At 35.9% G+C, this 26,938-nt stretch overlaps 2 protein-coding genes and 2 long non-coding RNA genes across 5 annotated transcripts in view; 1 reads left to right on the top strand and 3 right to left on the bottom strand.

Annotated features, from left to right (window-relative positions):
• Window positions 1–3,213: 3,213 nt before the first annotated feature.
• On the bottom strand, window positions 3,214–4,356 carry LOC145738273 (uncharacterized). Its single transcript, XM_081993099.1, has 2 exons — window positions 4,111–4,356; window positions 3,214–3,995 (listed from the first exon to the last, which is right to left on the bottom strand). Exon 2 carries the CDS (start codon window positions 3,993–3,995, stop codon window positions 3,612–3,614), a length of 384 nt encoding a protein of 127 aa, XP_081849225.1. The 5' UTR covers window positions 4,111–4,356; the 3' UTR covers window positions 3,214–3,611.
• Window positions 4,357–12,321: 7,965 nt separating this feature from the next.
• LOC145738496 (uncharacterized) lies at window positions 12,322–13,337 on the bottom strand. The gene is made up of 3 exons (XR_014180778.1): window positions 13,186–13,337; window positions 12,569–12,802; window positions 12,322–12,456 (listed from the first exon to the last, which is right to left on the bottom strand). It is a non-coding gene; the product is annotated as an uncharacterized LOC145738496 (long non-coding RNA).
• Window positions 13,338–13,352: 15 nt separating this feature from the next.
• Window positions 13,353–19,578, bottom strand: LOC145738409 (uncharacterized). The gene is made up of 4 exons (XM_081993226.1): window positions 18,295–19,578; window positions 14,158–18,229; window positions 13,459–13,637; window positions 13,353–13,370 (listed from the first exon to the last, which is right to left on the bottom strand). Exons 1-4 carry the CDS (start codon window positions 19,576–19,578, stop codon window positions 13,353–13,355), a joined length of 5,553 nt encoding a protein of 1,850 aa, XP_081849352.1.
• Window positions 19,579–21,626: 2,048 nt separating this feature from the next.
• The window catches only part of LOC145738259 (uncharacterized), a 69,595-nt gene continuing 64,283 nt past the window's right edge, over window positions 21,627–26,938 (top strand). For both annotated transcript variants that reach the window (XR_014180666.1, XR_014180667.1), the window contains exons 1-2: window positions 21,627–21,780; window positions 21,914–22,101. This is a non-coding gene — a long non-coding RNA (uncharacterized LOC145738259). The remainder of the gene's footprint in view (window positions 21,781–21,913; window positions 22,102–26,938) is intronic.

The raw sequence follows: 26,938 nt of genomic DNA, 5'->3' as shown, positions 1-26,938 counted from the left end.
ACAGTTTCAAAATTAAGAAGCCCGAACGAAATTGTCCAATTATCATCTACGGGCACCACTAAGACATTAATAGTACATATCACGGTTAACGATAAAGATAACGTCCCTGTTTTACTTGATACAGGAGCTTGTAAAAATGTAGTTGACATAGATTATATCAGTAACATGAGACGGTTACAAGACAATATACAACTGATAACCGCAGGAGGTTATCCAGTTCAACCTCTCGGCAATTCAGAGGTAATTATAAAAGTTAATGGCACAATTATTTCCGTTGAGGCACTAGTGGTGCAAAATTTATCAAAAGCCTTAATTTTGGGACATAACTTTTTGGCTAGTAAAAAATCATTGATTGACTATAATACCAATACTGTGACATTATACCATGAACTTGACCCATTGATTTTACATTTTGGCAACAATGTCAACAGCAACATAGGGAAAATAGAACAAATGGAAGATACTAATAAGGTATTTGCGAACGTCGAGATTGAGTCAACCGCGCGAAGTTTGAAGGTTGCACTTGAAACCGACTACATGGTCGAGGTTGGTCGCGAGATAACGGTACGACTGAACTGTGCCTTATCTCCGCACGAGTTCACGAAGTACTGCTTTATCGAGAACGATAAATACCTACGACCAAGAGGGTTGATTTGTTCAAATATTTTTGTGAAAAATGGCAAATGGTACATCAAAATTAATAATATGAGGTTTGAAAAAGTGTTCATATTGAAAAATTCCACAATTGGTTATTTAGAGAAAAATATAGAAATGGATATAGCAAAAATTCCAGTTCATTGTATTGATGAAACTGAAGATGATGAAGAAATGATTATCATGAATGACCATAACCTAAGCAATATAACGAACCCAGAATTGTGTAACGAATTGCAGACATTACTGTCAGAATATAGTGACGTTTTTTCTAAAACACCAAAATATATGGGAAAAACCGATGTCATTGAACATGAAATCGATGTCGGGAATGCTAAACCTATAAAACAGAAACCTTACAGAGTGGCACAAAAAGAAAGAGAGATAATAGATGAGCAGATAAGAGAAATGGAACAATACGACATAATAAGGCAAAGTAACTCGCCCTGGGCAAGTCCCGTCGTATTAGTAAAGAAAAAGTCTGGAGAGACACGATTTTGCGTGGATTATCGCAAGTTAAACAATGTGACAGTAAAAAATTCATGGTCAGGATCTAATATTGAGGATATTTTGACGTACTTAGGAAACGCCAAATATTTCTCATCGTTGGACATGTATTCAGGTTATTGGCAAGTCAAAGTAAAAGAAGAAAGTAAGCCACTTACTGCCTTTACAGCGCCAGGTCACGGATTATGGGAATTTAATGTGATGCCTTTTGGATTGTGCAATGCCCCGGCAACATTTCAACAGTTAGGAGATGTAGTGTTTAGAGATTTAAAATGGAAGGAAGTTTTAATTTACATGGACGATATTATAATTTTTTCTAAAACGATAGATGAACATTTGGAAAAATTACGTAAAGTTTTCAATAGACTTCGAAGTGCAGGCTTAACACTAAAACCTAAAAAATGTGAATATTTAAAAGAAAAAATTAATATTCTTGGTTATACAATTTCGAAGGATGGAATTTTTCCGGATAAGTCAAAATTAGTTTCAATTGAAAATTTTCCAAAACCAAAGAATGTAAAGGGTGTACAAAGTTTTTTGGGACTTTGTAACTACTACCGGAAGTTTATAGAAAATTTTGCAAAAATTGCACGTCCCTTACATGATCTAACAAAGAAACAAAATAAATTTGATTGGCAGGACATACATGACAAAGCATTTGAAACACTAAAACAAAAATTGATTAGTGAACCAGTTTTGGCACATTTTCAACCAAATAAAGGATGTGAATTGAGGGTAGATGCATGTAAAGATGGAATCGGAGCAATATTATTGCAGGAAGATCATGAAAATGCGTTACACCCAATAGCATATGCAAGTAGAAGCCTTAGTAAAGCTGAGAAAAATTATTCAATAACAGAACTTGAAGGGTTAGCAGCTATATGGGCGCTATCCTATTTTAGACATTTTATTTATGGAAAACCTATAAAAATAGTGACTGATCATCATGCGCTATGTTGGTTAAAAACCTTGAAAGAGACTACTGGACGTCTAGCGCGTTGGGCGTTGAAGTTATCTGAATTTGACTACACAGTACATCATAAATCAGGAATTGCTCACAGAGATGCAGACTGCGTAAGCAGATATCCTGTTTTGCCAGCAAATACGAAAGTACAAGAGATTGACGAAATACCAACCTTTTTATTGGATATGCGTAACATTGCAGAATTGCAAGCAAAAGATAAAAACATTTTGGAAATAATTCAAGCTATAAAACATCCTGAAGAAGCTACAATTGGTAGGTATACGTAAGCAAGCGAAAAATTTTAGACTTGAGTCAGAAGTTTTGTACCGTATAAACCCGCATGAAGTGGGCCGGACTAAACTTTTAGTGATACCGCAACAGTTAATAGGGGAAATTTTGTACTCCCACCACTCAGAACCGCTGAGTGGCCATTTGGGATTGTCAAAAACCCTAGCGAAGATAAAACAAAGATACTATTGGCAAGGGTTGCAAAAGGACGTGGAACGTTTTGTAAAAGGATGCCCGGATTGTCAGGCCAGGAAAGGCCAACAAAATCAAAAGCCTATCGGTCTGTTACATCCTATTCCAGTTGGCACCCCATTTGAAAAAGTTGGGATAGATTTATTAGGTCCGTTTCGCAGAAGTAGCAGCGGAAAAACCATGATAGTGGTAGCGACAGATTACGCCACAAGGTGGGCGGAGACTGACGCATTACCGAGCGGCAAAGCCGGACCTGTAGCAAAATTTATACTGGAGAGGATTATTACAAAACACGGTGCACCCAAGGAATTGTTAAGCGATAGAGGGAAAGTTTTTCAATCAGAATTGGTTACGGAATTGCTAAAAAAGATGGGGACAACGAGTCAGTTTACTACTGCATATCATCCCGCAACTAATGGCTTAACAGAAAGATTTAATAAAACTTTAGCCAATATGTTATCTATGTATACTAATACTGATCAATCAAATTGGGATGAATATCTTCCACATGTGACTTTTGCGTACAATTCTGCAAAACAAGATAGTACTAAATTCTCACCATTCATGCTGGTGTACGGTCGTGAACCTATTTTACCAACAGAAGCAAACTTATTGCCACCCTTAGAAAGTAGTAATAGCGACCAAATTAGAGACAATGGTTTAGCAGTCAGAAATTTGGCAGTTGAAAATATAAAACGGCGTCAAGACATAGATAAATTACGGTATGATTGTAAACACCGCCATGTTGAATTTGAAGTGGGGGACCAAGTAAAAGTTTTCACCCCTATTAGGAAAGTAGGAAAAAGTGAAAAATTACTGCTTAGATGGTTTGGTCCTTATTACATAAATCGGAAAATGTCTGATGTGGACTGTGAGATACGAAAGGGCATTTCGCCAAAATCTAAGACTGAAGTGGTCCATGTAAGCAGAATTTTACATTACCATGACCCATGGACACCAGAAGGAACCCCGCAACAAAAATAATACAAGCATTTCGGTTAATAATTTATTTTCTTTGTTTTAAAAAAAAATAAAAGTTCACTGTCTTTGCATTGCTGCCTATGGCTTCAACAGCCAAACGCGGCGCCACCGCTATTGAGGCGTCGTTGACGCCGCCTTCCTCCTCTGTTCTGTCTTCCTCTGCGGATGCTGGAACCCCAGGAGGAGCCTCCACCTCACCTGCCACTTGAGGAGGAGCCTCCACCTCACCTGCCACCTGAGGGGGAGCCTCCACCTCGCTGGTCGCAGAAGGACCAGCTTCCACTCCAGGCCCCAGTTTTAGGCTGGCCGCACCCACGGTGCGTCGGGCCCGCTGGGCAGCCAATAGGGCCATCAGACGGGCACCGCGGCCCCGGCCCTTTTCGGTGTCGACTTCATTTCCAGGTTCCATCTGAAAGGGAGGATATTGTTAACATTGGATAGCGAAACAAAGAGAATTTTTCTTTGGAAGGAAAAATATATGGAAATGATGAATAAAAGGAAAAAAAAAAAGCACTTATACTTACTTTTAAAAATGACACAATGCACTACAAAAGACTATAAATGCACTACGAAACACACGACAAAAATGCACGGTAAAGTTTCGTGTGGGTCAGAGGACGAACTGTGGAGAATGTGATAAGAAAACCGTATAAATACAATTCAGATCCCTCTCCACCGGAAAGCCAGGATGCTGAAATTAGCAAATTACTTCCAGACGATGAACTTGTCAAATGTTAAGGTTATCAGAGAAATGTTTTCCCAACAGTTAAATGGTGCACCATGCTTAAACCCATGGGATTCGCTGATTTGACCAGTTCGGAATAATATCTTAATGAGACCAGACATTGTTCAGTGCAGACCGATTAATGCATAAAATGCAAAAATGCAATTAAGCATAATGTTTAAACAAAGTAACAATTATAATGTACGGCTCCACATATTGAGCTATGTACCTATTTTTACAGGGCCCAAGGATTTTATTCTGTTATCTGCGTCTGAATTTTTATTGCGCAAATTCTTAAAATTCAAGAACAGATATCAGTTTAATTTTCCCTATAAGATAAAAAATGGTTACATGTAATGGAAATAAAAACATTGAATATTGTTATTGTGATGTAGGTACCTACAAACGAATAAACATAAATAATGATGTTGTCGGTGTAATAATCACCTTGACCATATAGTTGTTTATGCATTTGGTAAAGAAAGCAACTAATTCGCGAGCGATAAGACAAATTTGATTCATCGCTACGCGCAGTTATGAATAATGACTAATTACTAGATTGGTTTAAATAAACCCGAATGGGACAACAATTTACAGTGTCATTTTAGAAATCGGTCGTGAAGTAACACTTGGGTGAAGTTAACCTATAATTTTCGCGAAAGTGCCAAACATGGAATGGATTGTGAATTTCTTGTTTTACATTAGGTGTGTTACCGAAATAAACACCAAACTGTATTTATACAAATTGGCACTGTACCACTTGTGGGAACTGCACGGAGAGTTTGATCGAGTGGTACCAATACAATTGTTGGGGATTACAAAATCTCTACTTGGCCTGTGGACTCAGATCATTCATACGGAGTATACCATACTTCTACTTGGCGAAAAAGTACATCAAGGGGGCACTCCGTTTTCGACATGTGATTGTGCAATTTGCATATCACCCCAACAACCTCAATATCGACCTGAGGATTTTTGGCGAGCATGGGAAAATGTATTTGTGCAAGGATGTCCTTGTGCTACATGTGTGTACGGGAGAACTCAATTTTTGAGTCAACCAGGTCATCCGCCATATCCTCATGCTTATGTAAATGATATGACATATCAGTTTCGGGTACCAGTAGTGCCCCAAACACAAGAAAGGGATGAAACATCAGAAATCAGTTCTGCTGGCACATCTTCTGGAGGTGCATTTGGACCTCCTGGATCACACGCAAGTCAGGTCGACCGCAATCCGGCACTATGCCCGAATCCGGAAAACCTGGCGCAGGTGCAAGAAGGGGGGCCCATTATTCAGCAACAAACTGAAGAAGTTCTTAGACACGCGGTAACACAGCCGTTTATCGCGCAATTAGAACCGTTTGACGACATGGGGCCATATGCTACTTATCAGCAGCTATGAGGTCTACAATTTAATTTATGTTACCTTATTATTGTTTTGTATTTTAATGGCTATATATATATGCATATGTTGATACAGACGTGATATACACAAGTGGATGATATATAAAAAAAAGTATATAATAAAAAAAATTTTGGAATGTATGATGTCATATTATCCCCAAATGGCGAGTATAAGTCATGAAATTAATCCAATTATTTTTTAGCGCCATGAACTAATAGGTGTGATAAAAAATGTTTCGCTGAAGAGGCGAATATTCCTGACACGACGCCCCGACAATCTTGTTGGTTGATAACGAGCTACTAACATAAAAGTTCGACGTTGTTTACATAACTAATTTTGATCACGCGGTGCATACACGGGATTCCTTGCTTTACAGCATTTGGAAAATGAATTTCACACGTTCCATTTTTTATTTTTTAATGGAAAATGGATCGTACATACTAACAAATATATAGAGGTTACAAATGATGCTCAAATTAATTCTGTTATAAGACATAATATTGCATATTAAGCCTTAAGTAGCACATACTAACCTTTTGTCTTATATTTCATGTAACACTGAGGGCTATGTAAGAAAGAGGCGAACTATGATGAGCCATTATTGTTGTTGGAACTCCCGATGGGCCTGTACGTTGATACGGAGGTCCAAGCAAGCCGAATCATCGATTCAATAATCGACTCACACCACAAACATTTATGGAACAGTGATCACAATGGTGTTCAGTGATGTGAAATGCGAAGTTTGGCTCATAGGACTAAGCCTCTATTAAACTTTTCTCAGTGTTGCAATATTTTTTGTTCTGCCAGTGCCGGAACCGAATAGCTAAAAGTGCATGATATTGTTTATGTATAATTGCAGGAGAAAGTACTAACTTATTATTAAGAAATGATTGTAACTTAACTGAGTACTATGAAATACTCACATATGTAGACCTACTAACCATTTATCATAATACCTTGGTATGTACACATGTAATTTTTGAATTTATGTTAACGATATGTTTTTTCTGTTGTTTAAAGTTTTTATTATTGTTCATTTAAAACTGGGGACCAGTTTTTCTGGGGCGGAGGCATATGTCACGAATGGAAAATCCGTTAATTGGAAAGATGGACTGATTAACTTAAGAAACATAAAAGTATTCGAGGATTGCGAAATATTAAGCGCACGAGGCAAGGTCGCATCACGATGCACCGAATGTGTCATGCACCGAGTGCACCGCATCGGTGATGAGTCACCACCACCTGCTTTGCAGAAATGTGAAAAACAAGCGACAATAACAAATTGCGTCAGCCGATCAATCGGGTATAAAATACGCCGATTTTAGCAGTATAGGATAAGTGTGAACCGATCAACGGTAGTGCGACCAGCTGACCCGAGAAGTCGAAATGTCGACTCTCCTCGGGAAAAGATCAAGTTAATTAATCCGTTCTCCAAAGTTATTCAAACGCGAAGTGACCAAGCCATTGCCAGGAAAAGCTAAGTCCTTAGCTTATGACTATGTAAGTACAATTGTTAATTGTCAACTTTTTGTATGTTTACAACCGTATTGTGCATCCATTTGTGTATACCGTATTTAATAGATTTAAGTGTTATATGAGGAAAACTCAGTGTTTGATTCCATCCCTAAAACTGAGATCCCGGCGCGACGTTCATCGTCGTGAGTCAGTTTAATTGGCGAACCCAGAAGGGCTCATAAATTAAACGTGACAATACATATATAACCTGTATCGAGTTTGCATTACGCCCAAATCAAAGTAAGTAGCATGTTTACCATCAAATACATATAAGTATTATATTTCTCTAAACTCTTATTCAGATGGCTCGAAAATTGTCACCAGAAGAACTGGAAAATTTAGCCGAGAATTTTTATGAAGGAGTTTCGGATGACGAGGAACCGTTTCAAGCAATGAATTAAAAAAATGTAAACATAGCAGGAAGGAGCAATAGCAAACAAAGTGGGTAACAGAAACAAGGGGGAGGGGGGGGAGTAATATGGCGGCCGTCAACTTCCGGTTGGCACTATCAGATCAGTGGCGTGGCTGTGGGGTTAAAATCATAAAAGTTTCTTTTTTCTATTTTATTCATAAAAAGTGTGTGGAACATGACTTTTGTCGGAATTTAACAAGGATTATTATTGAAAATGTGCAATATTTATTAATAGGGCGTTCATATTATCTAAAAGTTTACTCCCAAAAACTATTTACGGTCATTTCTCCTTTATATGAGTTAAAGAGGAAAAGTGTGTGCTGGCAGTATATTAAAAAAGAATAGTTTAGTAGTTATTTACATTACTAGTGGGGTATGAGCATTTTTATAGTCACGAGTGGGAGGGTTGTGGTGGTCACACGAGTACGTTAACTTGCCATACAACTCGAGTGATGTACAAAATTTTATCTACGATCTACACAGAAATTAGTCATTTTTAAACTCTAACTTTGACTTACGTAATGAGATTTTACAGCCACTTGTGCGATAATGAATGTTTTTGCCATACCCCACGGGTGATGTACACTATTTTATCTACGACTAGCATGGTGATGATCAATTACATAGCTTCTTTTGAGTTACGTAATCATCGATTTTATCACACTAGTGTGGTAAAGTACCGTAAGAGTACAATAAAACATTCATTATCGCACAAGTGACTGTAAAATCTCTCATTACGTAACTCAAAGTTAGAGTTCAAAAATGACAATAGTATGACTTACCTTCTGTAATATAATACATACAATCAAAAGGCTAAATGCAAATACATCACACAATTTTAGATTCTAGCTTTGTTTAGGTTATTGATTCTGAACTGTTTGGAATGTGGGTTTCGATCATTTGCACAATAATTTGTATAGTCCTGTAAATTAATACTTGGCAATAGTTATTACATCCATGCAAATAGCCAAATCCAGTTCGAAAAAAATTCCTGAATGGTTCAGCATTATCAACCCAAATTACCCAAACATAGCTAGTGAAAAGCAGGATTATTTCTCTTTTAGGAATAAAAAAAACTACATTAATTGTATAACATTATATATAATTCAATTTATATAATAATTTATATCAAACGAATTGTGCAAATTATGTCACATTATTTTATATAGGCCGGATTATCACAAATTTATTGACCCTTAAATAATATTAATTTGGTATATAAATTACGAATATTTTCTGACGAACTGCGAATATTTTTACAAATGAAGTTAATTCTAACAGTAAAATACGTATTGCAAACAGCTTTTACTAATAAATACTTATGTGATTCAATTGGATTTGGGTCATGAATAGACATTGATGAAAAAACATTTCTATTTATAAAATACTTAAGAATTCTAACACTTATATTTTCTTTTTTTAAATTCATATTTCCAGTATTTATTTCAGTTCGAATTATCTTTTCTGTTATATAGCAAATCTCGACTACATCATCAGATGGATACTTAAGGCGACCTCGTGATTTTAAATCAATTAAAGACCCTAAATAGCTCTCTTTGTCTCCATAAAGCTGAGAAACACAAAATTCACACTTTATCTTTGTACCCAACTTAAAACTAACAAAACCAGCTATATATTTCACTACTTCAACACTGTATGGAGAAATAGAGTTAACTGTTAATGCATAATCATGTTCTGAAAAAAACTGCTCAAATTGTTCTTCATTTTCATTATCAAGTTCACCTGTTCCATTAACGACCGAATCATTTATGATTTGAATTTCATTTTTATTTTTTGTACCCACATTTAAAATATTGATTTGCTCTAGAGGTATACAGTTGCCCGCACCATGCTCTCGAATTTCAGCATGAATAAGAATTTTTTTGTATGCAGAAGTAAACTGTCTACATGTCGGATTGTTATTATGCCCCCCTTGAGATCTGATAGACGAAAAAAATAGTTCCAAATGATCCTGATTCAGTTTGTAGGTTGGTAAAAATTTTAAAAGTTAAAAATTTGTTCCACTGCCCCAGAAAATTATGCCATAACGTAAAAACGATAGGAAATCACCGTTGTATACCAATTTTGACACATCCAAATGAAGGTATTTAGTTATAATTCGGAGACTATAGCAGACAGTGTTAAGCTTTTTACACAGACCCTCAACATGAGCAGACCACTTGTGAGAATCAACTGATGAATCAGTGATCACACCAAGAAATCTACTCTCGCTCGTCACCGTCAATATGTTATGATCGAACACAAGTTCAGAAGGCACATTAACCTTATTTTGTTGAGTCCGGAAGAAAACACACTGTGATTTGTCCGAATTTAAAATTAAGCCGTTACTATCAAACCACTTCTTTATTAAGTCATATTGTTCTTCTATCCGCAATACCAATTTTGATAGACTTGCTTCTTTTATGATCAAATTAGTATCATCTGCATAGTTTATTAAGCAGTTATCATTATGAAGAGCATGTGGCAGATCGTTCAAATAAATAATGAAAAGAAGAGGACCCAGTATACTGCCCTGGGGTACACCTAATTTCAATTGAAGGCTCTCCGATTTTTTGTCCTTTATATGTCACATACTGAGTACGACCTTTGAGATAGGACTCTACCCACGAGAAAGCACATCCCCTAATATCGTATCTATTAAGTTTACAAAGTAGACTTTTATGGTTAAGGCAGTCGAACGCCTTGGACAAATCGAGGAAGAGCCCTGCACAAAGATTTCCCTCCTCCAGAGCCTCTGAAATCTCAGAGGTCAACTCACAAATTGCTGTCTCCACAGATCTACCCCGCAGAAAACCACGCTGAAAGCTAGAAAGTAGTTTATTAGATCCGAAAAAATTAACAATTCTATTGTAAAAAGCTCGTTCAAAGAGCTTTGAAAAAGAAGTCAATATGCTAATGGGTCGGTAATTTTCGAGCATATTTGTATTGCCCTTTTTAAATAATGGTATAACTGTGGCTGTTTTTAGGGCAGTCGGGTATATACCCTAAATGAAAGAAGTATTTATTATGTGAACGAGTGGCTCTGTTATCACCTCTATGCATCTTTTAAGAATAAACAGTGGGACTTCATCATCACCAGCACAACGCTTTGATTTTAGGTTTTTGGAAATACGTATAAGTTCACTCTCATCCATCATAGATAGATAAATGGAGTTCACGTTTAGATTAATGTGCGAATGAGAGTTTGTGTCTGGTTGATAACGGCCTCTGTTACTTAGGGCTTCCTGAGCAGCGTTTATAAACATTGCATTAAAGTCATTTGTCAAATCTTGTAAATCGCGCTGGGGCAGAGGACAATCCTTCTTTTTTTGATTTCCCGTCAGATCGTTAACAATATTCCATGTTGTTTTGCTTTTATTGTCAGAATGAGATATCTTATTTATATAAAACCACTCTTTGCTTCTCTCAAAAGTTTGCCATATTCGATCTTCATTTCGGAGTAAATTTTATTGCATTCAGGATATTTGTTCTTTAAAATATTAAGAATGCCAAGCCTTCTTTGAAACTCCTTCCTTTGGACCCGTGGTTGATATCGACAAGGAAGGCGGCGTCGGATTTACCTGACCTTGACGTTCTTTGTCGTTTTTTGCTTGTAATTCCAGTATGGTATTTTCATGCATTTTTACAGTTTCAAGCAAGGTTTTTACTTTTTCCTTTAATAAATCACAATTTTCATTTAGTATTGCATTTTTTGACTTGGTTTCCTCCACTAGCTCACGCAATAGACAGTTTTCGGTCATCAGGGAAGTCATGCGTGGGTCCGAATGGTCCGATGCAGTTTTGAGATTAGAGGTGTCACCGGATTGGTTTTGAGGTTTATGACGACACACGGCATTTTTAGCCCGCGCAGACTGGACCAAACAACTAGGGTGAAATAACTCGTCACATTTTATGCACTTCACTGAATTTACAACATCCTTTTTACAGTGTTTACACTTAAAATCACTAGAAGCACTCTCAAGCAAAACATCATTGGCGGCCATCTTGTCCCTATTCTCTGAACTTTCTGCACTCAAGTTTCTTAATTTGATATCTGGGTTTACTTTTTGTCTTTTTTTTAAAGCCCAATTCAATAACTTTGGGATGTCCATATATCAATATCTTTGACAAGACTTCCAACAGCCTCTTTTCAAGATTTGTCAGTATCTCCACGACTGCAAGTCCACCCCCAGTTAACTCTTGCTCTGCGAAGTGAATTCTCCTTGCTTTTGCCTTGACTCTGGACTCCCATTCATCAAAAACCTATAAAAGAAGGTATCCTGACCCTGAAAATATTGCTAAACGCATAGTACAAATTTACTCGTTTCCAATTTTCCATAGTTCTTTTTGGACTGCAATTTTCTTGATTTAATTGGAGACAAAAATCTTTAAATGCTCCTTCATTTTATGAAAACTGTTTTTTATACTGCAGGTACATTTTCAATTGTAGAAAACTGGTCCTTGCTTTCTTGTCTGCTACAAAGTTTAATGTAACAGTCTGTATCATACTTATTTATTCCAAAACGTGCTTACTTTTAAAATAACCTGGATAAGCAAAATTTCTATTTATTTTTAGCAAGGGTTATTAGACCAAGCAAAAGCACTGGATTAAAATAAAATAAATAAAAACTACAACAAATATGTTATATAATTTATTTTGAACTTAATTGAAACTTTATTTTATTTATGTTTTCATATTTTACTCTCTCGGATGGCATCAGCTAAGTTGTTTATCGATTCAGCTACTGCAAGAATGGAGTTTGATATTTCTTTTAATCCAGTATTTGTTGATTGAATGTGTTGTTCTAAAAGAGCTGGAAAAATAAATTCTAACTGTTAGAAACTAGCAAATAATTTAAGTGTTACTGCAGCCTGAATAATAATGTTTTAATGGTTAAGTTGTTTTTTATCAGCCTAGCTACTTACATTTTGTATTTTTCATAGACGATAAACATATCTTTTTGCTGCCAAACATCTTTCTTTTTCTACCTTCATTGGATCCATTTTCTTCCTTCATTGGATTTAAGGAATTTTCAAAACACTCTGAAGCCTCATTTCTATCTTTATCTTCAAGTATCTGATTACTGACTGAATTATTTATAATTTCTGTAGTTATTGCAAACGCTTTTGATGTAATGGTGTCTTTCCTATGGTTCCCTTCTAAAACAAAAGTAATTTGTTTTAGTTTAGTAGAACAAGTTTAGTTAGATGCATCATGCATGTACACATTTTACAAAGTCATACTATTATTTATAAAGTGCTTAACATACTAACAAAACAGACCCTCTTGACCAAAAAAAGGGTAATTCTTAATATCCCTAAAAAATATGCCAAAAACCTCTACGAAATCATAAACTTGATATCAAAGTTGCAAAGAAGTCAACTTAATTCTAATTGATTCTTTAAGAGACAGGCTAGTGTGGCGAGCCCTTTAAATCAAATAGACTCTTTGACTTATTCTCTATGTTAGTAATGACATCCAGCATTAAACAAAAATTTTATTCTACTACTAACCTTAAATCACAAAAACTTATAAAACTCACCAGCCACTGCAATACCTAGTTCGGGTATTTCTTGGATTCCACCAGGGAAAATATAAAGTCCAGTTAAATTGACACATTTTTTTTTCTACATCAAATAGTTCCGCATTATTCCGAATTTTTGCTTTTATGTGGGATTTCCATTCAATGAAGGCCTAAAATTTCATAGTCTATTTTACTAATAGGCTCTATAATATAAATGAATCAGACAGATACAATACAATACAGGTACATGTGAAATTGCAATAAAAGTCTTAAGTACTGTAAATTATATACCTTTTTCCATTGTTCACCAGTTTTTTGGGTACCTCCAATAGAATCTATAGCCTTTGCAGCTTTTTCCCAAGATTGTCTTTTTAAATCTGGGGTACCTTTTCCCCACTTTAAAACCTCAGAACTTTCTACCTCAGTTAGAAGTTGAATATATTGCTGTCTTGCGGCTTTCTTAGACATATCTAAAATTGATTTAAAAATTAAGTTTGGTACTTTATCCTAATTTTGAATTAAGTACTTACCGTTGCCGGAAAAAAAAAAACTGAAAAACACCTGTGGCGGTGTTGCCTACCGTCTCGTTCGTTTCTTTACTCGGAGTAGGTTAGTGTCGAAGTATCTGTCTGTTGTGTCGTGCACCAAAGAAACTACCCGTTTCAAGGGCCGTCGACGGGTTCGTTAAATAAAATACGGAAGGTCTGTACAAAACACTTTAATTTCCTGACAAAACTAGCAAAATCTAATAAAGTTTCCCGCTATCTTTTTCCCTTCTACATCCATACAATAACAATCTTGCTTAACCACACTTTTTTAGGTTGTCTTCTACTTCTCTTCTTTTCCGCCCCATTCAACCGTCTCTTATACCCAACATTTCTGACATTCTCCTCTCAATTAAGCTCGTAAAGCTAAACAAACCAAAGATGGTAACTACATCAAATTTCCTATAGAACAAACACTAGTCTAAATAACGACTTGGAATCTTACTAATGCGTCCACACCTAGTTGTTTTCTCGACTTCAATGCCAACATCTTCCATCTCAGGTTCACAACTCTCCTGAGAAAGCGGTATCTGTGGGTTTTCGCATTCTGTCGAAGTCACAGGCGAATCCCCTTCAGTCTCAGTTCGAACACGATGCTTAAAATCGCCCAACTCTGAGAGTCTTTCAGGATCACGTCCACACTCCAATGGAAATAGTCGTTGTAGCGGACGAAGTAAGCACCCTTTGATAGTCTCCACCTTGACTAAACGAATCTGCCCATCTTTTCCTGGAAGTACGTCTACAACACGTCCGATAGGCCATTCCAAACGCTTCGTATTGTCGCTGCCGATGAGTACCAACTCACCAATGTCAACTGGGCGGGTCACTTTTCCATCGCAAAATAACTTCAACTGTCCCAAGTATTCTGAACGAAAACGTTTTCGCAACATTTCACGTAAAGTCTGAAGTTTCCGTATCTTACGGCTGAATGAAGTTTTGTCGATGACGTCACAATCGGGTAATCGGTCTTCTATCTGTTCTCTTAAAAACATGAGGGGAGTCAGTGCAGTCAGATCTTGGGGATCTTCTGACAAGTAGGTGAGAGGTCTGGAGTTGACTACTGACTCGCACTCACACAATAGCGTCGATAATTCTTCATAATTGAGGCTGGCTCGTCCCAACACTCGCCTTAATATCTGTTTTAGAACACCTATTAACCTTTCCCAAAATCCGCCCCACCAGGCTGCAGTAGGGGGGTTAAACTTCCAGGTAATACGCTGGATAGCGGTTTCTCGCGTAATTCTCTCCCAATCTAATGTCGCAAAAGCATTTGCTGCTCCTAGGAAATTCGTACCGTTGTCACTGTAAACAGTATTAGGTCTTCCTCTACGCGCTACAAATCGTCGAAGTGCCTGGAGGAAACTAGAAGTGGAGAGTGAAGTCGTAAGTTCTAAATGTACGGCTCGATACACGGCGCAAGTGAATAAACAGATCCAAGCCTTCTCTCCAGTTTTGAGATACAACGGTCCCGCAAAATCTACTCCGGTCACCTCAAAAACTGCCGCATCTCGTACACGATCCATAGGTAGCGGTGGCGTTTTCGCCGACAAGTTCTTGGAGTTAAACCGGTTACAAACCACACAGTGCTTTATTACGGATCTAATGGTACGCCTTCCGTTAAGCAACCAAAATCTCTCTCGAAGGAGTGAAAGTAGACCCTGGGTTCCGACATGACATGACTTAATATGGACTTCCATGATCATACTCTTCACTATAGGATGTTTAGATGGCAACACTATGGGAAAACGAAAGTCATCGTTATCTGACCTTGTAGATATTCTGGACATGAGACGAATTAATCCTTTTTCGTCACACATGGGGGAAAAACCAATTAGTCTTGAGTCATTCAATCCAGTGAAACAGTCAGCTTGCACTAGTTTCAGGATTTGTACCTCTGCCGCGTTATGCTCGTCCGCATCAAGTTCACCATACTTCTTTGTATCTGGGCGCTTGCAATTGTTAATAAATCTCTGGATCCACCCAAACATACGTACGGTTTTGGTGTACTTCTGAAAGTAATTAAAGTGCCAAATATCGGTTTTTTCCAAATGGTTCAATGTAGTGACAAGTTTCTTTTTCTTTTCCCCATTAATCTCTTCCTCATTGGGAACTTCAACGGCAGTTGGCCAAGTAACCGGGTCGTCGTAAAGCCATCGGGGTCCCTCCCACCATTTTAAGTCGAGTAACTGCTTCGGAGAGCACCCACGGGATGGTAAGTCAGCTGGATTACACACTCCAGGTAAATGTCGCCAGTCGTCTGCCGATGTCAGCTTTCTTATCTCGTTTACGCGGTTCCACACAAACACTCCCCATTCTTCCTTTCGTTGAATCCAATGTACCACAGTGGAAGAGTCGCTCCAAAAAAAACATGGAACTTCTTGTTCAAAATTTACCACCAAGGATGAGTAAAGACGAGCGCCTATGGTGGCCGCCAACAGTTCCAGTCGAGGTATGGTCATTTTTGTAGCTGCTTTACACAGAGGCGATATCCTTGCTTTTGCACCCAACAGAAATACCGACACTTTACCGCCTCGGACAGCTCGTAGAAAGACGACACAAGCATATGCTGATTGGCTGGCGTCACAAAACGTGTGCAAACTCAATTCCTCCGCTTCGTTGGTACCAGCCATTACCCAACGAGGTATTTTAATCTGTTGCAGGTAATGCAACTCATTAATCCAACTCATAAACTTGTGAGCTAAGTCTTCAGTCACTGGTTGATCCCAGGTCAGGTCGTCCTTCCATAATTGTTGAAGCATCAGCTTCGGTATGAGCGTAGTGGGACTGACAAAACCAATTGGGTCAAAAACTTTCTGTGTCAAAGCAAGTATCTGTCGTTTAGTAAGGGCGTTCATCTCCAAAGTAACGTCTTTCATGAAACTATAATTCAAAGTAAGATAATCTCCTTTGGGGTGCCAATTCAGTCCGAGCACTGCGCAGGTTTCTTCAAAATCACCAAAATCCATTCCTCCAGTGCGCTCCCACCCTCTTAGATCAAACAGTCCTTGTTTCATGACGATTGTTGATTCTCTGATGAACTTTTCAACTCCTGCTTCTGTGGATAAGCTAACCATACAATTATCCACATAAAAACTTTGTTTCAATTTTTCCACCGTCTCACGGGTATACAGCAGATTACTACTCGACTTAGTGGAACAGCATAAATTTAAACATTGGGACAGGTGATGATCCAAAGTGGCCCCAAGAAGGAAAGGACTGCTATTCAAACCAAAAACTACTCTTCGGTGGTTGTATACGACTTCGCGTCCTTGAGAGTCTAGCCATAAAAATTTTAAGAAGTCGCGATCTGCAGTATGTACACTTATTTGCAGGAAAGCCTTACGAATGTCCGCCACTACCCCAATCCTTTTTTCTCTGAATCTCAATAACATGGAAGGGATTTGTTCTATCAGATTGGGTCCTTTTTCAAGGCAGTGGTTTAGAGCAGGTTTCTCTTTCTCATGGGCCGAAGCGTCAAAAACCGGCTTTATTTTTGTAGTTAGACTGCTCTCTTTGATGACGGGCCTGTGGGGCAGGTAATGTCCCAGAAGATGATTAACTTTGTCTGGACTAACTTTCTCGATAATTCCTTCTGCTTCCCACTCGGCAAAAATCTGTTCGTATTGATCACATAAACCGGTGGATTTCAACCTTCGAACAACAGACTCTAATCTCTTCTGTGTTAAGCTATAATTGCTGGAAAGTGGAGCATGGTCTTCTATCCATGGTAACCTGACTTCATATCGCCCTTCTGAATCGATGTGGATTGTCTGATTAAAAAGTTCCCTGGCAGCAATGGCAGCTTCTTCTTTGCTGCGTTTATCCGAGGGTTCCTTAATCCCAAGAGCTTCCAGTTCCCACAGTTGAGTAAGGGACGCGTTTTGCACGAACAAATTTAACGTCGTCATGACGGTAGTTGAACGAGCGCCATTTTTGCTTGAAACTTTTCCCATAAGTGTCCAGCCTAGTTGAGTCTCCATGGCGATCAATCCACAGGGTAACTGTTCTCGTCGTCCGGTGTACAACATGCCTATAACATCAGCCCCTAACAACAATTCTATGGGACCAGACTGCCCACTATCTGATACTTGGACGCCCAAAATGTCTAACTCATTGGTCCAAGGTCCGTAAAACACCGGTGGTACAGTTCCACAAATAGTAAGTTGATCCAGGGCTTCAAAAGTATGGGAAAATAGACCTCTACAAACAGTAATATCAAAACACTCATGTGTCACCCACATCTCTGATCCCCCAAAAAGGCAATGTACAACCTTTTCCACTCTTTTGGGTTGACAGTAAAGCTGTGTGGCAGTATCTTTCAGTATATACGATCGTTGTGAGCCAGTATCCACCAGAGCCCTAACTACTTTTGACCCTCTATCTCCTTTTATTGTCACACGCAGCGTTTGCAAAAATACTTGAGTAGACGTGTGATTAGCTAGCGTATGTTCACGAAAATGACTACCACTTGGTTCCTCCGTCGTAGTTGGTTCGCACTGCTTGTCATTTCCACCATCCTGTTTAGTAGTGGCGAGTAACTCTGAGCACATTAAAGAAACGTGTGAACGACCACATAACAAACCCATTCCCCATTCCCCATTCTGCCCCTACATTGTCTCGACTGGTGACCAATTTTCAAACAACGAAAACAGGCTTTATACTTAGCGGCCACTTCTTTCCGTTGTTCTAGACTCATTTTTTGGGCTTTAAAACAGGCTTCGGACAAGTGAGTACCTGAACAAAACAAACAGCGATTAATGCGACCAACCTCTGCATTTACAAGACCCAAAGCAGTTGGTTCGTTATGAAGTCTGTCTTTTCCCCGTCTTTGACCGGCATTGTCTCCTCCAGACGACCTCATACCACTTCCTAAACCAAAGCCTTCAGCTGCTAGACTAATGCGCTGCTCATTTTCCACTTCTTGCTTAAGGAAAAGCATAAGTCGCTTTAGCCGAATTTCCAACGAAAAGTCGGTTGGGTCGTCACCACTAGCAGGGCTATTAAAAATAGCTGAACGTTGCCAAACCCTAAGTAAATCCTGGGGTAAACAAGACTCTATCAATGGATACAACATGGCGGAACATTTATCAGTTGTTATCCCAAGTGTCTCTAAAGCTCGCAACTGAGTTTCAATTTGGTCATATAGACTGCTTATCTCCATCTTTTGTTTAGAGGTTGTGTTGGTTAAAATCAACTTTAATAACTCCCTAACATATACCTCTATTTGGAGATCCTCCCTGCCAAATCTACTTTGCATGCTTTCTATAATTTTATAATAGTTCTCACTCATGGCCGGATAGCTCTCAACAAGTTGTCGTGCTCGACTTCCAGCTAAAGTTGCCTGGATTAAATATTCAATTTTATCATGGTTATCGATACTCTCGTCTTGGTGAACCTTTTTAAATTGAGCCCAAAAAGCCAACCAGTCTTTGATGCTACCGTCATAGTGTTTGAACTCAATACGAGGAAGTCTAAATTTACGCATACCTGTGTGGTTATCTTCAATACTCACAGTGCTTCTTCCATCAGCCCCCCTGTTATCACTACTTCCAGTTAGGGTACTAGATTCAATAACCTTGTTACATTTCAGCCTCAGTATAGTAAATTTCTTGGCATAAACATCACAGCTTTCTATATCAGCTTCCAGTTCAGCGGCTGTCGACGTTTCCAACAAAAGATCATATAGTTCACAGTCAATTTTGCTCAGACACTCGAATTTTGACTGTAACATTTCGAGGGAAGCTTGTATTAAGTCTTTGTCAGGATTTTCCGACTGTAACCCCACTTCTAGTTCATTCGCGGCTCGTGTAAACGCACTCCGGTACACGGTACGGCTTTTCTTTGTAATTTCAAGTCCCGTAGCCATAATAAACGATTTGCAAACCCGATTCAAAATCACTCAAAGTTTCGAGGTTAAAACGACAAAGTTCGAAACCCGGTAAAAGTTTACAAAACTCGACTGCAATGGTACGGATTTTCCACGCACTTTCCAGAGTAACACGGGGGTTTTCCAGCTTATTTACAGACCGAAAAAGAGTTCCACTATTTTCCACAATAAGTCCTGTCACGGTCGCCAAATGTTGTGTCGTGCACCAAAGAAACTACCCGTTTCAAGGGCCGTCGACCGGTTCGTTAAATAAAATACGGAAGGTCTGTACAAAACACTTTAATTTCCTGACAAAACTAGCAAAATCTAATAAAGTTTCCCGCTATCTTTTTCCCTTCTACATCCATCCAATAACAACCTTGCTTAACCACACTTTTTTAGGTTGTCTTCTACTTCTCTTCTTTTCCGCCCCATTCAACCGTCTCTTATACCCAACATTTCTGACAAATATTATAAAGAATATAAATCTGTTAGTATTGCATTACAAAAGTTGTTAAACATAATTTTATAATTAAACAATTATTATATTGGTAAAAAAGTTTTTATTCAAAAAATATTTAATTATTGTTCACCTCTTCCACATTTCTGAAATAATTTTGTATTATCATGTCTATTACAATTCGCCCTTGCTGCAAATTATTTATCCTTTCATGATCCTCCACATTTTCGTCACCTTCATTATCATTGTTCAATATTTCTAAACAAAAAACAAGGATTAATCGTGTTTGGCTTAAGCTTTCTCTAATAAAGTTGCATACCATTGTAGTCGTCTAAATTTTCATTCCTTAAAATACAAAGGTTATGTAAAATAGCACAGGAATAAATTATATTGGCTGCCTTCTCTGGTGAGTAATGTAGTGTTCGATGTTTTAAAATGCACCTAAATCTTTGTTTTAAGACACCATTAGTTCGCTCAACATTTCGAATTGATCTGTGGCGTATATTAAATTGACGTTCATTATCATTTTGTGGATGGAGAATAGGAGTTAACAGTCAAGGCTCAGGAGGGTATCCAGAATAACCTATAAAAGAGTCTAATTAGCACATGTAATATGATTGTATTTGAAAAAAAGGCAAAGCAAAACTAAAGCTTTCTTTTGTTGAGTTACCTAGTAAATAAGTCAACTCATTTCTATGTTCTTTAAAATTTCTTGCTAAATGTGTGCGAACAATTGATGTCTGCCAAATTGCAGAGTCGTGCACAGATCTAGGAAAGCGGGCATTAATGTTCAAAATTTTTAATGATGCATTGCAAATCTGTATACATGTAAAAAATAATAAATGTTTTTAAAAATGATGATCTTTCACTCACTGACTTATTACTGTTTAAACTGGAAATTTATTATATACTCACTATTTGCACATTCAAACTGTAGAACTGCTTTCGACAATAAAATATTACCCCTGGCTCCTACAATAACAGCAGACGGTAATGTAACTACACCAAGCCCAGAAATAAAATACTTAAGGATAACACTTGACCAAAAACTCAAATTTACAAAACATGCACAAAATGTGAGAACTGAAATTATTAAACGAACTAAACATTTCAGAGCCCTGACGTACAAGAACAGAGGTATAAGCACAAAAACTGCAACTAAAATATACAAATCTATTTGCAGACCTCTACTCGACTACGGACACATACTAAGAGTTAATGCGACCAGCAAAACAAAAAAACACATACAAACTACTACATATACTCTGTTGGAACAATTCACCTAAAAAAAACGGACTAACTATTAATTTTAACCTTTTCTTTGTAAAACATTATTTATTTATTTTTTTTTAACAAATATTTATGTGGATACATTAAGCTTTGTTTCTGTAACATTGGCAGAAAGACCGGTAGGTCGATAGCCTTTTCCTCGGAAATAGAGATTGTTTGTGTGTGTGTATTATATTAATACTGTGCACCCGAGCACCCACTGTGACGTCACGCGAGGTAGCGTTTCGAGCAAACAGGTTTTGCTGATAGGGCCGCCCTCTTGGATCTGTTGTGTTGTCAAGTAAAATTTCCACTTGTCACTTTGCTTTTGTTTATTTCTTTTAGCATGCTGCTAAAATTAATTATATTTTTATGACAAAATCTAACAATTTAATTGGTGAAGATTATACACTAAAATCAAGTAAATGTATATTTTTTGATTGACATAATGGATACAACAGCTGCTGGCCCAGGTAATATTACAATGACAATTTCATACCTAACCTATGTAATAAACCATGGTATTGCTGATGCATCATTACTACACATTTTTGTACTAACATTTTTTAAGGGTGGTTCTAGTAACTAATTCGGCTAGTCTTACAGATCTGCAACTGGTATATGCTGCATACATCACTACTTTTCCATGTGGATGAAAAAGCACAACTTTTATGAAGAAAGTGACTACATTTCCCAGGGACTGCAATCAAGTCAAGTTGAAGAAGAAAAATTGTGTGCAATATATTAAACTATCTACATTAGGTACAACAGTGGATTAAAAAGCAAGTTTTAAGGTGAGTTAACTATTTTAAAGCTAGATTTGTAGTTCTAATTCCGCAAGAAGTAAGCAGCAAGCAGTAGTAGCCATGTCAATTCATAGTTGACTTTAGTAAGAAGGAAATAACATAACCCCAAAGTCTTATAAACCATCAAAATTTTATTTATTATGTTGTGGGTTGTCATTTTTGGGGCAAAAGCAAAAGAAAGTATTTGTCAAATGATATTCCAAAAATCTATGAATGGGGGTAAAGACCAGTAGTCTATGATGGAAGCAGTAAGGAGCAAGGAAAGAAATGAAAATGATTCATTTCTTGCTGCTTACTGCTTTCGGTTAATGTGGCTTGCACTTATTTGTCAAACTATGAATTAGAGTGTTACAAGTATATTATTTATTTTTACTGCAGCTTATTGATTACTTCTTCTTGCGGAACTAGAACTATGAATCCAGCTTAATGATACTAACATTAACAAAAATAAAAAGCAATACAGTTTTCATTTTACCTTTAACGCAATAATCATCATTGTACACTAACACTTTGTTTTTTGGTAGGTTAGAATATGTCCAAAGTCATAAACACATCTATGCTATCTAATTTAACATAACTTGAAAAGTATTTTGCCCGGTTTCAGGGTTGGCAAGTTTTGGACAGCGTGGTTTAAACCATTGGTTTTAACCTGGTTAAAACTGCCCTGGTCAAATTTGTTTTGGAAACTTTAGTGGTCATAACCAAAAAGTTCAAAATTAAAAAAATATATATATATCAAATTGTTTTAATTATTTTTTAAGAAATGTTTTACATCAAAATATACAAACATTTGTACTCAAAATAAAATAAAAAATTGTTTTAAACAAAAAGAAACATTCAAACAACAAAAAGCCAACAAATTATAAACCTGTCTATTATACCTACATCCAGTCATTGTCTTCCTACCTTTCAAAATTTTTATCTTGTTTTATTTTTAAATTTAACTTTCTATATACAGAAATTAGTTTGTTACATTTTTCTACACCTAATTTATATATTTTTTAATTTTTTATTCTAGGAATACATTTTTTATTTTGGTTTTAACCAGTTTCAACCATTTTGACTGGTTTTAACCAGTTTTGACCACTGCCCTGGTCGAAATCAAAAAAAGTGGTCATTTACACATCCCTGCCCGGTTTATACTTTTAAATTAAAAAAATTAATTTGATTTTAATTACATGTAATGCTCGGTTTATACCTCCAAATTAAAAAATTAAATTAAATTTTAATTACATGTAAAATTGAATGAACATTATTGTGGTTTATACTTTTCAAGATATGCTAAATTAAATGACATAGATGTGTTTTTGGCTTTGACGTATTTTAGACATATTCTAACCTAAAGAGGGTGAAAAATTCATGAAAAAGTTCAGCTATAACATAATCATTTGTAAAATTTAAAATAATAACTAATGGATGAAGTTTTCTTTGGCTGTGGTTACCACACTAGTTGGAATCGGTGTATCCTTGACAAAACGATGGAAATGAAATTGGAGATATGGAGTAAGACCGATAAACAGGGAATGAAGGAAAAAACAAATCAAGTTTCACATTTTATCACAACAAAGGTTTCAAGAATTTGCCCTTAGTTTAAAGTTGGCAAACATGTGGCTTTAACTTTTTAAATTTAAGTTAAAACTTAACTTAATTTAACTTTTTAGTTTAATTCGTTAATTTGGAAGTATAAACCGGGTGATAAATTTGTCTTTAATGAACATTTACTTTATTTATTATTTTTATTTTTTATTTATTTTTTTATTTTTACTATATTTTCGTTAAAGTCAATTTAATTTTATCAAAGTTAAAGCTACACATTTGTATATGAGATGCTGTACTTAAAATTTACACAAAACTAAAACTAATGTTAACTAAAAAGTGAACCAACTTTCACCATTGGGTGAAACTGAGGCTAATTTGTGAACCCTTTATCACTTTTCGTTGTGATAAAATGTGAAACTTTATTTGTTTTTTTTTTCTTTCTCCGTTTAGCGGTCTTACTCCATATCTCCAATTTCTTTTCCATCGTTTTATCAAAGATACACCAATTCCGACTATTGCGGTAACCACTGCCAAAGAAAACTTCATTCCTGGTTTAATATTTTTAACTTTACAAATGATTATTTTATAGCAAAACTCTTTCACCCTTTTTAGGTTAAAATATGTCTAGAATACGTCAAAGTCAAAAACACATCTATGTCATTTAATTTAGCATATCTTGAAAAGTATAAACCACAATAATTTTCATTCAATTTTACATGTAATTTAAATTAAAATAAATTTTTTAATTTGAAGGTATAAACCAGGCATTAGTTTTTTTAAATAAAACAGTATATTTTTTAATACATTTGTAGATACTAGGTAGAATTTGAAAAGTTTTATGTTGTCCTCAAGGTTTTAATAATATTGAATTTTTTAAGATATTAGTTTTTACTCTGATATAAAATTGGTTGTATTACCAATTACCATTGTTTGCACAGGAACCACAAATTAGATTTACGCAAATAAATTTGCGTTAGATGCTACAGGGCGTTCAATTTTTTTACAGAGTGTTTCATGATAAATGCGTCATATTTTATGGTTTGATTAAATATAACAAAATAACACTACTTAAACAAAGATGTTTTGCTATGGAGATACATGGTGTCAAAGTTTGCATAAAACGATCTAAATTTATTTATTTCTTCAAAAGGGCTGCAGATACCTATGTTCATAAAACTGTGTAGGTGTCAACAACAGAGCACGCTTTGGAATAAAAAAAGATATTTTTCAATTTTGCCAGTGGTATCCAATTGAACGAGTTGGTGAAGATTTTTGTTTTATCAAATATAAAGTTTTATAAAAATAGCTGCAGCCGATTTGAGAATTATAAATAAATTTAGATTTTTGTTATCAAAAGTTTAAGACCCTGTACCTCCATAACGAAACATTTTTGAATCATGGTTTATATAGAAAACTAGGTTTTTCTTTGACGTTTAATCGAACCCTAAAATACAGGGTGTTTCACGATAAATGCGACATATTTTATGGTTTGATTAAAAGTTAAAAAATACCCTAGTTTGCTAAATAAACCATGGGCAAAAGATGTTCCATTATGGATATACAGAGTGTTAAAGTTTGAATAAAAAAATCTAAATTTATCTATTTCTTCAAACCGGTTTCAGATATTTTTATAAAACTTTGTAGGTGTCAACTGTCCGCGATAAGGCACGTTTTGCAATAAAAAACATAATTTTTAATTTTGCCAGTAGCGTTCAATCAAACACGTTCCTGAATGTTTTTGCAAAAAAATATGTATACACCACTCTTTTTCCATTAAACGCAAATCAATTTTGAATTCCCCATTCAATTTAGAATAGAAAAGCTATCTAGTAACTTTTCGGTACACCTTTCTGTTTTCCAATAAAAAATTGAAAATCATAAAAATGTACCCATAAAATCAATTTTAAATCGTCGACTGTTTATTTTATTAATCAATATCTAACCTTTTATTAATTTAGTGTTTTTAAAAAAAAAATTATTCGATAGGAACAAGCAGTATCCTATTTTTTCCTAAAAAAACTGAATAAATCAAAATTTTAAAATTGAATAGAGGCGAAATTCGAAGATTTAGTATTAATTGTAAGGGTACTTTTGCAGGATTTTTTATTCGAAAACGAGATGACGTACCAAAAAGTTACTAGATACCTTTTCTGTGTTAAATTGAATAAGAAATTCAGAACTGATTTGCGTTTTTTGGAAAAACAGTGGCGTACATATTTTTTTTGCAAAAATGGTCAATAACTTGTTTGATTGGACGCCACTGGCAAATATAAAAAATATATTTTTTAATGGCAAAACGAACTTTATCGTTGACACCTAAAAAGTTTTATGAAAATATCTCTTATTGTTTTAATGAAATAAGTAAATTTTGATTTTTTTACCCAAACTTTAACACCCTGTATCTACATAACGAAACATCTTTGGACCATGGTTTATATAGCAAACTAGAGTTATTTTTTGACCTTTAATCACACCCTAAAATATAACGCATTTACCATGAAACACCGTGTTGACTAATTCAGCTTAAGTAATTTCGACTTTTTTAAATGGAACAGCCTGTGTATTACTTATTTTTCTGATATCTTTTACAATTCAACTTTTGTGAAGTATGTCATATACCTACCTAATTTAAATGTCTGCGATTTATTTATATGTTTTAACTTTTACCTTCATTTTTTGTTATCTTAACTAAACTATAATCTGAAAATTGTCTTTAACAATTCAATTGAAAATAAACATTTTAAATTGTTGTTAATGACATACAAAATTAAAACATTTGTTTTTTTATCAATTATACAGGGTTATTCACGTTATTCGACACGGAAAATTGTGACTAAAGTATTCACTTTCAACAAACTTTTGATTCTGGGATGGATATAGACCTATTTTAGGTATCTTTTAAAAATATTTTCAAGATGTACCGGTTGTCCCAAATGCAGAAAAAGTATCAAAGTTATATTTTTTCAAATGGAATACCTAGTATTTTATTTGATTTTCAGAATCTACGTTGAAAATAAAAGGTAATGATAATGAATGACATTGAGGTTTGGTACGTCTAAACTTTACAGTTTCTCAGATATTCGTTATTTTGTAAAAATTTAGAACAAATTTTAATGTTTAATCACTCAACCTCTGATTGATTTTTATCACTCAAAATTGGCTTGGGACCTACTAAGTGATCAAGCTTTAGAATCCATGGGTGAGAAATTGTCTAGCTCATACAGGATGTCTCAACATTTTTCTCCCAATAATTGCAACCTTTAAATTTTAACCTTGCCAAAATCAA

Source organism: Ips typographus, linkage group LG15 (genome assembly GCF_016097725.1).
Source record: "Ips typographus isolate SLU linkage group LG15, UJ_Ityp_2.0, whole genome shotgun sequence".
NCBI classification, from domain to species: domain Eukaryota; kingdom Metazoa; phylum Arthropoda; class Insecta; order Coleoptera; family Curculionidae; genus Ips; species Ips typographus.
Note: the sequence above shows the minus strand (reverse complement) of the source record. Positions and strands in the feature narration are given on the sequence as shown.